Source organism: Drechmeria coniospora, chromosome 02 (genome assembly GCF_001625195.1).
Source record: "Drechmeria coniospora strain ARSEF 6962 chromosome 02, whole genome shotgun sequence".
Classification (NCBI taxonomy): Eukaryota; Fungi; Ascomycota; class Sordariomycetes; order Hypocreales; family Ophiocordycipitaceae; genus Drechmeria; species Drechmeria coniospora.
In genome coordinates, this window is record NC_054390.1 from 410,204 (window position 1) to 425,140 (window position 14,937).

The 14,937-nt window shown below is 45.1% G+C and overlaps 1 protein-coding gene across 1 annotated transcript; it reads right to left on the reverse strand.

Moving 5' to 3' along the window:
• Positions 1-5,589: 5,589 nt before the first annotated feature.
• DCS_03387 (uncharacterized protein) lies at positions 5,590-13,094 on the reverse strand (the record flags this gene model as incomplete). The annotated part of the gene is made up of 13 exons (XM_040800706.1): positions 5,590-5,598; positions 5,655-6,753; positions 6,817-7,532; positions 7,617-8,359; positions 8,420-8,692; positions 8,753-9,580; positions 9,641-11,132; positions 11,190-11,354; positions 11,412-11,576; positions 11,634-11,800; positions 11,867-12,022; positions 12,083-12,908; positions 12,966-13,094. 13 exons carry the CDS (start codon positions 13,092-13,094, stop codon positions 5,590-5,592), a joined length of 6,768 nt encoding a protein of 2,255 aa, XP_040655739.1.
• Between the last annotated feature and the right edge of the window lie 1,843 nt (positions 13,095-14,937).

The window sequence follows — 14,937 nt, forward strand, 5'->3', positions numbered from 1 at the left end:
AATGCAACGGCTGTTGGTTCGGTTCTGTGGGAAACTGGTGATGGAGATCTCTTTCAATCAATCAAATTGCTACAAAGGGAGGAAAGGAGGTTGCAGTACGGAGTAACGCGACCAACTCATCCCCTCTTTAGCGCGCGGGGTGCGCTTACGTAATCCTAGTCCTGGCATCCAATAGGCGCACGGGTACCCGTGCATCCAATATTACAGGAATATGTTGCACAAAAAATGGGCCGCCACAGTCCATGTGGACTGGTAGGTGCTATATGCGATATAATATCATGTAGGCGCTATTTACTTTTAGCAATTGAGTTCGCCAGAGTAATAATATTAATACTCTGTGGGCATAAATAGCCGTACTTGCCTTGCACTTTAGTTGGAAGAAACAATCGCATTTGTTTGTATAATTTGGTACTACCAAATTTGTACTCTTATCCAGTTACTAGCTGGTTGTTATGGAGTCACTAGTACTACCAGTATCTAGTGGTCGGAAATAGTTGTTAAGAAATCTACAGAACTCTAACTCTCCAAGGCATTAGAGTACTTATACTCCAATGCCTGCTTAGTCATAGGGTGCAAGTCACGTGCGCTAGAACGTGACTCTATCCTTGGACATAGCTCCGTTAGGCAAAGCCTAGTATCATAACATCGCCTAGTATCATAACATCGCCTAGTATCATAACATCGCCAAAGTAATAATATTAATATTAATACTCTGTGGGCATAAATAGCCGTACTTGCCTTGCACTTTAGTTGGAAGAAATAATCGCATTCGTTTGTATAATTTGGTGCTACTAAATTTGTACTCTTATCCAGTTACTGGCTGGTACCCATTTTGCTGATACTAACAGCGTGATTGATTCCCTGGTCCGCGCGATATACTTCGACTACCCCCACTTCTTGCGCACCCGAATTGCAAGAGTTCTCTTGCTGTTGCTGTTGCTGTTCCTGCTGCTAGTACCATTAGCATTCTTGTTATTGTTATTACCTTCCTCTTGCTCGTATATAGCAGTAATAATATCCAATATTGCTTCCTGCTAGGCTTGCGTTGGCCAGAAAGACTACCCAAATAGGATACTATCCTGTGTGTGTTGCTACTTGCAACACCTGGCGGCAGTACTACTGCCAGCCAATATACTACCGCTGTACTGCACTGCACGTACAAGTAGTATATCGAGTTGACGAATTGTTCTTGCAATGCGACTTCTCCTTGCTCCGACTTGGTACAACTGACGGCAGTACTACTGCTAGCCAATTTACTACTGTCGTACGTCTCGTGCAAGTAGTACTTGGTCGACCAAGCAAGATTATTAATCGGACCGTTAAAGAAATACGTATGCAGAAATGAAAGATGCTCAATTTCGCGTAGGATATAATATTGTTTGTACTGTAATTGTAGCTATCTACTTCCATAAGTAGTTGTAAGCATAAATACTCTAACCGAAGATACGAAAAGGTACAAGTACAGTAGTTGTAAAAACAAAAAAGGTCCAAGTACTATATGGTATATACAGTACAGTAATAGCTTAATTGGCAAGTCTATTAAGGGTTACCTTCGTATGGAGAAATTTTAAAAGTCTTGCAATTTGCGTACAAGTATAGTGGAAGTGTATCGCACGGACCAGGGAATGAATCACGCTGTTAGCAACAGCATAGGAGGCATCAGTTAGTAACTGGGCAAGAGTGCAAATTTGGGCATGTCAAATTATACAGAAGAATACGATTATTCTATTAAGTGGAGTACAAGGGAAACAGGACTATTGAAGCTTGTAGGGTAATACCTTGATGGCCTTGTACGCATGGGTCAAGGTTGTAGCTGCCGTTATAACATGCGCTTATATGAGCCTGTTAGGGCTGGTGGCTAGTCCATTGTATTGTACAGGAGGTTACCTGTTCAGTCATTCCTGCACTATAGTTGAAATTGCTAGCAGTAGTACTGCTAACTGGCAACGGCTAGTATCAGTTAAGAGAATGGCAATCGGTAGTCCGATCAATTGGCTCAGGGATTCGACTGGATACTACTCGTATAGGTCGTACAGTAGTAGTAGATTGGCTGGCTGTAGTACTGCCGCTAGTTGCTCCCAGTCGTAGTAAGGAGAGACTGAATACTACTCGTATAGGTCGTACAGTAGTAGTGATTGGCTGGCTGTAGTACTGCCGCTAGTTGCTCCCAGTCGTAGTAAGGAGAGACTGGATACTACTCGTATAGGTCGTACAGTAGCAGTAGATTGATTGGCTGGCCGTAGTACTGCCGCTAGTTGCTCCAAGTCGTAGTAAGGAGAGACTGGATACTACTCGTATAGGTCGTACAGTAGCAGTAGATTGGCTGGCCGTAGTACTGCGCTAGTTGCTCCCAGTCGTAGTAAGGAGACATGGTATATTGTATGCTATTGGTCAACTCGATATACTTACTTATACTCGCGGTATAGTATGGTATATTGGCTAGCAGTAGTACTGCTAGCGGTTACTGCTAGTAGTAGTGTATCCTATTTGGGTAGTCTTACAGTCTTACTATTATTTTAACAAGAAGCATTCCATATGACTCGACAATGACCGCAATCAGGGCATTCTACACGAGTACGAGCAGAGCGATAACAAAAACTATGGCAGGATATTGCGCAGGGTTCGAGTTTATGGTAATTAAAAGAGATGTAGGTTTTCTTCTGCAGCGGGACTTGAAGAAAACTAAAATCATTTCGAAAATCAACTAATAATATGTTGCAACACATATGGGGAGGTGTGCCCATACGGACAATAGACCAGTTAACCGTTGGACTAAATGGCCAAACTGTCAAAAGATCCGCCAGTATCCGCACTTAGTTATAAGGCCTGCACGCCTGTGGCGCGCCTTACATATGTCATATCTTTACACTTTACTACTCGAGCTAGCTCTGGTTAAAGAAAGTCGTTGACTCAAACAAGAATACGAAGCGTCACATAGCCTATAATAAGAATACATAGGTATAGTAATGGATCCACGTGGTGCCGCTTGAGAGCCTAACTCGCTGTCGTACCTCGTATAATATCCTGACATTCAAGTCTAGACTCGTCTAGACCAAGAATGAAAGCAACAATCATAGCATTAACTCCATCGAAAAAGAGTATATAACTGACCCCCTCTCAGAATACAAGTTTGCTGCATCGGAGATTCATAAACCAATTAGCAGCATCCTTTACCCCTATCGAGTCCCAATAGAATCCTATACAACAGAAAATATGCGCAGTCCCTGGATTTGGGTCTGTATACTCCCTGCCTGCTTGGCAATGATTCATATATCATTACCCGACGAGCCATATCGACTAGAAGTAGAGGCGGTCGAACCCAAACTGGAGAATTAAGGACAACAGCCAGTACTTACAGCACTCTATAAAGTCTAGGCATATGTGGCGGAAAACAAGGAAAAACGCTGCGAGCAACGCATAGTTATTGGAAACTGACTAGAGAGGGGAGAGGAAGAGGACTAGTACGGGCAATTCAATAGGATATACTTTATGTGCTGGAAAGTTCTGGGGGAAACTGGTAATAACAAGAGATCTCTTTTCAATGGATTCAATTTGGTACGAAAGGAGGGAAAAGAGGCTGCATTCATGCGGTCACTTTTATCCTCTCCGTAATCATGCGCCACACGATTACGTGATCCTAGTCTACAATTGGTCACTATATACACACAACACACATTATGAATAATGTATGGTTCGAAATTTTGTGCTCGGCGGTGTTAATTTTACTATTATTACTTATGGCTACTTTATTGCTAATATCTCTGGCACTTATACATTCTGTAACCCTGCTGGCGTTAACAGCGGGTGTGATGATATTGTGATGCAACAGTGGAAAAGGGGGTCCGCCTGGACTAGGGCTACTACGAATCAAGGATCGTGAGATGGGTCAGAATCAACCTATTGGTGTTCTTCTTGATGCTCTTGTTGCCAACCACCAGGTGTCCTTTGGGCCTGCTTAAATAGGCGCAAATGTAGACACCGTTACGTAACTAACTACCCGTACTTTAACCCCGTTGCAGGCCCGTTGGCGCGTCGGCGCAACATATTAATAACCTTTATGTTGGATCGCAGGCTGCATTTCCCTGTACCAACCCAGTAGCTCCATTCCCGGGACAGACACCGATTCTCGCATGCAAATATAATACTGCCGTAACATGTACCGGTTGGAATGGGGGTTTTGGTATCCAATTCGCTCTGTATTTGGAAATATTGTCCGTGCATCTGGCTTGCAAATTAGAGTAACATATCCAGGCGCGACATCGGCACAGGAAGTTCCGGCAGACAGTCTTGCTGCAGCGCTTTGTCCGGACACAATTGTAACAAGAACTATTACTACAGGTACCCGGATGGGTACAACCGATTCTATTTTTCAAGTAAGGTGCAGGGAAGCACGGCTATTTATGCCTACATGGTGGTATCTCAATAACCTTGTAGGTCCAGGTTGTGCCTGTGCAGTCGTACCATGGTTTGATTGCCTGCAGTAGTACTTGCCGCCAGTCGCTCCGAGTCGTAGTTCGGAGAAGAAGTATCTTGTATACTATCAGTCAACTCAATATACTTACATATACTCGCAGTATAGTATAGAATGTTTGCTAGTAGTAGTACTGCTAGCAGTTGCTACTAGCAGCAGCAACAATACGATACCATCTTATTGCTACTAAAAAGGGTCCATAGAGTAGGACTGCAGAGCGAATTCCAGGAGTAGAAAATCATTTTTCGAGGAAAAAAACAGCGTCAATATGGCGTGTATAGCTCTAGGAGCAAATAAGACTAGAAGCTCCAGGGTCAAATGAAGAATGATAATAGATAGTAAGTTTATCAGCTCCAACAGCATGAGTAATCACATTAGCCAAAGTATACGAAGTAAGAAGCGACTGATCCGTAATATAAATATTAATGTTCCACGGATAGATATATGGTGCACCTCCAATAAACGATACAGTATTTGGTCTAGCTGAGGCGCATTCATCAGAGCCTGAGCAGACACAATTTGGACCAGCAAACGCAAACGGCAGCCAAATAGAGCTTTGCCCTTGAATATTCGGACTCGTAAGAATAGTCTCAATACCAAATTCTGATATAGCAGTACTACCCGGGCAGCCAAGTAGCGATTTCGGACTAGGCGTAATTCCATCAATAACTAGACCTGAAGTACAGAAAGGAAATTTGAATAAAGGATAATATAGGTAAAGCGATCCAAGATAGGGGGCACAGCCAGTATTAGTAACAACTATTGTCTGGTTATTTTTGACAGCATAGCTGAGTATTGGCAGGGGTTGTATTTCCGCTGTTGCATTGCTAGCGCCAGCAGCGGTCGCTGTAATTAATGCTGGATTTCCTGCAGAGGGAGAAAATGTAATTACTGGGAGAGCTACCAATCCTGATCCATCTGACACGCCAGTATACGTTTGTGTTCCGTCAGGAAATGTATTACCAGCGGGAAGACTTATAGTAACCGCTACTCCAGGAGCTGCGGATCCGCCTTGCGTTACGAGTACTATAACACCGGCAACAGAACATCCGCCCTGATAGAGAGATCGGCTGAATGCTAATACCGGGGTTGGAGTTCTAATAACAATAGTACCCGGATTAGTTCCGCTAGGGGGGATAGTGGTAGTAGTAGTTCCAAGACCAGTCCACGGCTGCGTCGTTACTACATAACTATAAGGGGTCTGAATTATAATAGTACCGGGAACAGTACCACTAGGTGGAACAGTAGTAGTCGTAGTTCCAAGACCAGTCCACGTCTTCGTTGTTACTATGTAGCTCTGAGGAGTCTGAATAATAATTGTACCGGGAATAGTACCACTAGGCGGAACAGTAGTAGTAGTTGTTCCAAGACCAGTCCACGTCTGCGTTGTTACTACGTAGCTCTGAGGAGTCTGAATAATAATAGTCCCGGGAATAGTACCACTAGGCGGAACAGTAGTAGTTGTCGTTCCAAGACCGGTCCATGTCTGCGTCGTTAATACATAGCTCTGAGGAGTCTGAATAATAATAGTCCCGGGAATAGTACCACTAGGTGGAACAGTAGTAGTCGTAGTTCCAAGACCAGTCCATGTCTTCGTTGTTACTACGTAACTCTCAGGAGTCTGAATAATAATAGTACCGGGAAGAGTACCACTAGGTGGAACAGTAGTAGTCGTAGTTTCAAGACCAGTCCACGTCTTCGTTGTTACTACGTAGCTCTGAGGAGTCTGAATAATAATAGTCCCGGGAATAGTACCACTAGGCGGAACAGTAGTAGTTGTCGTTCCAAGACCGGTCCATGTCTGCGTCGTTAATACATAGCTCTGAGGAGTCTGAATAATAATTGTACCGGGAATAGTACCACTAGGAGGAACAGTAGTAGTCGTAGTTCCAAGACCAGTCCACGTCTGCGTTGTTACTACGTAGCTCTGAGGAGTCTGAATAATAATAGTACCGGGAAGAGTACCACTGGGTAGAACAGTAGTAGTCGTAGTTCCAACACCAGTCCACGTCTTCGTTGTTACTACGTAGCTCTGAGGAGTCTGAATAATAATAGTCCCGGGAATAGTACCACTAGGCGGAACAGTAGTAGTTGTCGTTCCAAGACCGGTCCATGTCTGCGTCGTTAATACATAGCTCTGAGGAGTCTGAATAATAATAGTCCCGGGAATAGTACCACTAGGAGGAACAGTAGTAGTCGTAGTTCCAAGACCAGTCCATGTCTTCGTTGTTACTACATAACTCTCAGGAGTCTGAATAATAATAGTACCGGGAAGAGTACCACTAGGTGGAACAGTAGTAGTCGTAGTTCCAAGACCAGTCCATGTCTGCGTTATTACTACATACGTCTGAGGAGTCTGAATAATAATTGTACCGGGAATAGTACCACTAGGCGGAACAGTAGTAGTCGTTGTTCCAAGACCAGTCCACGTCTGCGTTGTTACTATATACGTCTGAGGAGTCTGAATAATAATAGTACCGGGAATAGTTCCACTAGGAGGAACAGTAGTAGTCGTAGTTCCAAGACCAGTCCACGTCTGCGTCGTTAATACATAGCTCTGAGGAGTCTGAATAATAATAGTACCGGGAAGAGTAGCACTAGGTGGAATAGTAGTAGTAGTCGTTCCAAGACCAGTCCACGTCTGCGTTGTTACTACATAGCTCTGAGGAGTCTGAATAATTATAGTACCAGGAATGGTACCACTAGGCGGAACAGTAGTAGTTGTCGTTCCAAGACCAGTCCACGTCTGCGTTGTTACTACGTAGCTTTCAGGAATCTGAATAATAATAGTCCCAGGAAGAGTACCACTAGGCGGAACAGTAGTAGTCGTCGTTCCAAGACCAGTCCACGTCTGCGTTGTTACTATATAGCTCTGAGGAGTCTGAATAATAATAGTACCGGGAAGGGTACCACTAGGCGGAACAGTAGTTGTCGTAGTTCCAAGACCAGTCCACGTCTGCGTTGTTACTACGTAGCTCTGAGGAGTTTGAATGACAATGGTACCAGGGATCGTGCTGATTGGTGAAATCGTGTACGTTGTAATATATGTACCAGTCCATGGCTGTGACGTTGTTACGTAGCTATTTGAAGTATACGTAGCGATACTGGTTGTAGTTACTATAATCCTTGTAGGACAGACTCCTACGCAATCAGAGGATGGAGGAATAGTGCTAGTACCCGGCGTAGGTCCCAATGTCGACTCAGTAGTAAATCCGCCGGGAACAGTAATGACAATCTTTGTAGGACAGCTTCCGGTGCATCCAATGGAAGGCAGAATTGTACTTGTTCCCGGCATTGGTCCAAAGGTCGTCTCAGTAATAAATCCACCAGTCTGTGTAACGATAATTCTAGTAGGACACACTCCCGTACATCCTGACGATGGAAGAACAGTACTTGTACCAGGTGTTGGACCGTATGTCGATTCGGTAATTAGTCCGCCAGTAACAGTAATGACAATCTTTGTGGGACAGCTTCCGGTGCATCCAATGGAAGGCGGGATTGTACTTGTTCCCGGTATTGGCCCAAAGGTCGTCTCAGTAATAAATCCACCAGTCTGTGTAACGATAATTCTAGTAGGACACACTCCCGTACATCCAGACGATGGAAGAACAGTACTTGTACCAGGTGTTGGACCGTATGTAGATTCGGTAATTAGTCCGCCAGTAACAGTAATGACAATCTTTGTAGGACAGCTTCCAGTGCATCCAATGGAAGGCGGGATTGTACTTGTTCCCGGCATTGGGCCAAAGGTTGTCTCAGTAATAAATCCACCAGTCTGTGTAATAATAATTCTAGTAGGACAACTTCCAGTGCATCCAATAGATGGGGGAATTGTACTTGTTCCAGGCATTGGCCCAACGGTCGTCTCAGTAATAAATCCACCAGTCTCTGTAACGATAATTCTAGTAGGACACACTCCCGTACATCCTGACGATGGAAGAACAGTACTTGTACCAGGTGTTGGACCGTATGTAGATTCGGTAATTAGTCCGCCAGTAACAGTAATGACAATCTTTGTAGGACAGCTTCCAGTGCATCCAATGGAAGGCGGGATTGTACTTGTTCCCGGCATTGGGCCAAAGGTTGTCTCAGTAATAAATCCACCAGTCTGTGTAATGATAATTCTAGTAGGACAACTTCCAGTGCATCCAATAGATGGGGGAATTGTACTTGTTCCAGGCATTGGCCCAACGGTCGTCTCAGTAATAAATCCACCAGTCTCTGTAACGATAATTCTAGTAGGACACACTCCCGTACATCCTGACGATGGAAGAACAGTACTTGTACCAGGTGTTGGACCGTATGTCGATTCGGTAATTAGTCCGCCAGTAACAGTAATGACAATCTTTGTAGGACAGCTTCCAGTGCATCCAATGGAAGGCGGGATTGTACTTGTTCCCGGCATTGGGCCAAAGGTCGTCTCAGTAATAAATCCACCAGTTTGTGTAACGATAATTCTAGTAGGACAACTTCCAGTGCATCCAATAGATGGGGGAATTGTACTTGTTCCAGGCATTGGCCCAAAGGTCGTCTCAGTAATAAATCCACCAGTCTGTGTAACGATAATTCTAGTAGGACACACTCCAGTACATCCTGACGAAGGAAGAACAGTACTTGTACCAGGTGTTGGACCGTATGTCGATTCGGTAATTAGTCCGCCAGTAACAGTAATGATAATCTTTGTAGGACAGCTTCCGATGCATCCAATGGAAGGTGAGATTGTACTTGTTCCCGGCATAGGGCCAAAGGTCGTCTCAGTAATAAATCCACCAGTCTGTGTAACGATAATTCTAGTCGGACACACTCCCGTACATCCTGACGATGGAAGAACAGTACTTGTACCAGGTGTTGGACCGTATGTCGATTCGGTAATTAGTCCGCCAGTAACAGTAATGACAATCTTTGTAGGACAGCTTCCAGTGCATCCAATGGAAGGCGGGATTGTACTTGTTCCCGGCATTGGCCCAAAGGTCGTCTCAGTAATAAATCCACCAGTCTGTGTAACGATAATTCTAGTAGGGCAACTTCCAGCGCATCCAATAGATGGGGGAATTGTACTTGTTCCAGGCATTGGCCCAAAGGTGGTCTCAGTAATAAATCCACCAGTCTCTGTTACAATAATTCTAGTAGGACACACTCCCGTACATCCTGACGATGGAAGAACAGTACTTGTACCAGGTGTTGGACCGTATGTCGATTCGGTAATTAGTCCGCCGGTAACGGTAATAACAATTATTGTAGGACAGCTTCCGGTACATCCAATAGTGGGCGGGATTGTACTTGTTCCCGGCATTGGGCCAAAGGTCGTCTCAGTAATAAATCCACCAGTCTGTGTAACGATAATTCTAGTAGGACACACTCCCGTACATCCTGACGATGGAAGAACAATACTTGTACCAGGTGTTGGACCGTATGTCGATTCGGTAATTAGTCCGCCAGTAACAGTAATGACAATCTTTGTAGGACAGCTTCCGATGCATCCAATGGAAGGAGGGATTGTACTTGTTCCCGGCATAGGGCCAAAGGTCGTCTCAGTAATAAATCCACCAGTCTGTGTAACGATAATTCTAGTCGGACACACTCCCGTACATCCTGACGATGGAAGAACAGTACTTGTACCAGGTGTCGGACCGTATGTCGATTCGGTAATTAGTCCGCCAGTAACAGTAATAACAATCTTTGTAGGACAGCTTCCGATGCATCCAATGGAAGGCGGGATTGTACTTGTTCCCGGCGTAGGGCCAAAGGTCGTCTCAGTAATAAATCCACCAGTCTGTGTAACGATAATTCTAGTAGGACACACTCCCGTACATCCTGACGAAGGAAGAACAGTACTTGTACCAGGTGTTGGACCGTATGTCGATTCGGTAATTAGTCCGCCAGTAACAGTAATGACAATCTTTGTAGGACAGCTTCCGATGCATCCAATGGGAGGCGGGATTATACTTGTTCCCGGCATTGGCCCAAAGGTTGTCTCAGTAATAAATCCACCAGTCTGTGTGACGATAATTCTAGTAGGACAACTTCCAGGGCATCCAATAGATGGGGGAATTGTACTTGTTCCAGGCATTGGCCCAAAGGTCGTCTCAGTAATAAATCCACCAGTCTGTGTAACGATAATTCTAGTAGGACACACTCCCGAACATCCTGACGATGGAAGAACAGTACTTGTACCAGGTGTTGGACCGTATGTCGATTCGGTAATTAGTCCGCCGGTAACGGTAATGACAATCTTTGTAGGACAGCTTCCGATGCATCCAATGGAAGGCGGGATTGTACTTGTTCCCGGCATTGGCCCAAAGGTTGTCTCAGTAATAAATCCACCAGTCTGTGTGACGATAATTCTAGTAGGACAACTTCCAGTGCATCCAATAGGTGGGGGAATTGTACTTGTTCCAGGCATTGGGCCAAAGGTCGTCTCAGTAATAAATCCACCAGTCTGTGTAACGATAATTCTAGTAGGACACACTCCCGTACATCCTGACGAAGGAAGAACAGTACTTGTACCAGGTGTTGGACCGTATGTCGATTCGGTAATTAGTCCGCCGGTAACGGTAATGACAATCTTTGTAGGACAGCTTCCGATGCATCCAATGGAAGGCGGGATTGTACTTGTTCCCGGCATAGGGCCGAAGGTCGTCTCAGTAATAAATCCACCAGTCTGTGTAACGATAATTCTAGTAGGACACGCTCCCGTACATCCTGACGATGGAGGTACAGTGCTTGTACCAGGTGTTGGACCGTACGTCGATTCGGTAATTAGTCCGCCAGTAACGGTAATAACAATCTTTGTAGGACAGCTTCCGGTACATCCAATAGTGGGCGGGATTGTACTTGTTCCCGGCATTGGGCCAAAGGTCGTCTCAGTAATAAATCCACCAGTCTGTGTAACGATAATTCTAGTAGGACACACTCCCGAACATCCTGACGATGGAAGTACAGTGCTTGTACCAGGTGTTGGACCGTACGTCGATTCGGTAATTAGTCCGCCGGTAACGGTAATAACAATCTTTGTAGGACAGCTTCCAGTGCATCCAATGGAAGGCGGGATTGTACTTGTTCCCGGCATTGGGCCAAAGGTCGTCTCAGTAATAAATCTACCAGTCTGTGTAACGATAATTCTAGTAGGACACACTCCCGAACATCCTGACGATGGAAGTACAGTGCTTGTACCAGGTGTTGGACCGTACGTCGATTCGGTAATTAGTCCGCCAGTAACAGTAATAACAATCTTTGTAGGACAGCTTCCAGTGCATCCAATGGAAGGCGGGATTGTACTTGTTCCCGGTATTGGCCCAAAGGTCGTCTCAGTAATAAATCCACCAGTCTCTGTTATAATAATTCTAGTAGGACACACTCCCGAACATCCTGACGATGGAAGTACAGTGCTTGTACCAGGTGTTGGACCGTACGTCGATTCGGTAATTAGTCCGCCAGTAACAGTAATTACAATCTTTGTAGGACAGCTTCCAGTGCATCCAATGGAAGGCAGGATTGTACTTGTTCCCGGCATTGGCCCAAAGGTCGTCTCAGTAATAAATCCACCAGTCTCTATAACGATAATTCTAGTAGGACAATTTCCAGTGCATCCAATGGAAGGCGGGATTGTACTTGTTCCCGGCATTGGGCCAAAGGTCGTCTCAGTAATAAATCCACCAGTCTCTGTAATAATAATTCTAGTAGGACACACTCCCGAACATCCTGACGATGGAAGTACAGTGCTTGTACCAGGTGTTGGACCGTACGTCGATTCAGTAATTAGTCCGCCAGTAACAGTAATGACAATCTTTGTAGGACAGCTTCCAGTGCATCCAATGGAAGGCGGGATTGTACTTGTTCCCGGCATTGGCCCAAAGGTTGTCTCAGTAATAAATCCACCAGTCTGTGTGACGATAATTCTAGTAGGACAACTTCCAGTGCATCCAATAGGTGGGGGAATTGTACTTGTTCCAGGCATTGGGCCAAAGGTCGTCTCAGTAATAAATCCACCAGTCTGTGTAACGATAATTCTAGTAGGACACACTCCCGTACATCCTGACGAAGGAAGAACAGTACTTGTACCAGGTGTTGGACCGTATGTCGATTCGGTAATTAGTCCGCCGGTAACGGTAATGACAATCTTTGTAGGACAGCTTCCGATGCATCCAATGGAAGGCGGGATTGTACTTGTTCCCGGCATAGGGCCGAAGGTCGTCTCAGTAATAAATCCACCAGTCTGTGTAACGATAATTCTAGTAGGACACGCTCCCGTACATCCTGACGATGGAGGTACAGTGCTTGTACCAGGTGTTGGACCGTACGTCGATTCGGTAATTAGTCCGCCAGTAACGGTAATAACAATCTTTGTAGGACAGCTTCCGGTACATCCAATAGTGGGCGGGATTGTACTTGTTCCCGGCATTGGGCCAAAGGTCGTCTCAGTAATAAATCCACCAGTCTGTGTAACGATAATTCTAGTAGGACACACTCCCGAACATCCTGACGATGGAAGTACAGTGCTTGTACCAGGTGTTGGACCGTACGTCGATTCGGTAATTAGTCCGCCGGTAACGGTAATAACAATCTTTGTAGGACAGCTTCCAGTGCATCCAATGGAAGGCGGGATTGTACTTGTTCCCGGCATTGGGCCAAAGGTCGTCTCAGTAATAAATCTACCAGTCTGTGTAACGATAATTCTAGTAGGACACACTCCCGAACATCCTGACGATGGAAGTACAGTGCTTGTACCAGGTGTTGGACCGTACGTCGATTCGGTAATTAGTCCGCCAGTAACAGTAATAACAATCTTTGTAGGACAGCTTCCAGTGCATCCAATGGAAGGCGGGATTGTACTTGTTCCCGGTATTGGCCCAAAGGTCGTCTCAGTAATAAATCCACCAGTCTCTGTTATAATAATTCTAGTAGGACACACTCCCGAACATCCTGACGATGGAAGTACAGTGCTTGTACCAGGTGTTGGACCGTACGTCGATTCGGTAATTAGTCCGCCAGTAACAGTAATTACAATCTTTGTAGGACAGCTTCCAGTGCATCCAATGGAAGGCAGGATTGTACTTGTTCCCGGCATTGGCCCAAAGGTCGTCTCAGTAATAAATCCACCAGTCTCTGTAACGATAATTCTAGTAGGACAATTTCCAGTGCATCCAATGGAAGGCGGGATTGTACTTGTTCCCGGCATTGGGCCAAAGGTCGTCTCAGTAATAAATCCACCAGTCTCTGTAATAATAATTCTAGTAGGACACACTCCCGAACATCCTGACGATGGAAGTACAGTGCTTGTACCAGGTGTTGGACCGTACGTCGATTCAGTAATTAGTCCGCCAGTAACAGTAATTACAATCTTTGTAGGACAGCTTCCAGTGCATCCAATGGAAGGCAGGATTGTACTTGTTCCCGGCATTGGCCCAAAGGTCGTCTCAGTAATAAATCCACCAGTCTCTGTAACGATAATTCTAGTAGGACAATTTCCAGTGCATCCAATGGAAGGCGGGATTGTACTTGTTCCCGGCATTGGCCCAAAGGACGTCTCAGTAATAAATCCACCAGTCTCTGTAATAATAATTCTAGTAGGACACACTCCCGAACATCCTGACGATGGAAGTACAGTGCTTGTACCAGGTGTTGGACCGTACGTCGATTCGGTAATTAGTCCGCCAGTAACAGTAATAACAATCTTTGTAGGACAGCTTCCAGTGCATCCAATGGAAGGCGGGATTGTACTTGTTCCCGGCATTGGCCCAAAGGTCGTCTCAGTAATAAATACACCAGTCTCTGTAATAATAATTCTAGTAGGACACACTCCCGAACATCCTGACGATGGAAGTACAGTGCTTGTACCAGGTGTTGGACCGTACGTCGATTCGGTAATTAGTCCGCCAGTAACAGTAATTACAATCTTTGTAGGACATCTTCCAGTGCATCCAATGGAAGGCAGGATTGTACTTGTTCCCGGCATTGGCCCAAAGGTCGTCTCAGTAATAAATCCACCAGTCTCTGTAACGATAATTCTAGTAGGACAATTTCCAGTGCATCCAATGGAAGGCGGGATTGTACTTGTTCCCGGCATTGGGCCAAAGGTCGTCTCAGTAATAAATCCACCAGTCTCTGTAATAATAATTCTAGTAGGACACACTCCCGAACATCCTGACGATGGAAGTACAGTGCTTGTACCAGGTGTTGGACCGTACGTCGATTCAGTAATTAGTCCGCCAGTAACAGTAATTACAATCTTTGTAGGACAGCTTCCAGTGCATCCAATGGAAGGCAGGATTGTACTTGTTCCCGGCATTGGCCCAAAGGTCGTCTCAGTAATAAATCCACCAGTCTCTGTAACGATAATTCTAGTAGGACAATTTCCAGTGCATCCAATGGAAGGCGGGATTGTACTTGTTCCCGGCATTGGCCCAAAGGTCGTCTCAGTAATAAATCCACCAGTCTCTGTAATAATAATTCTAGTAGGACACACT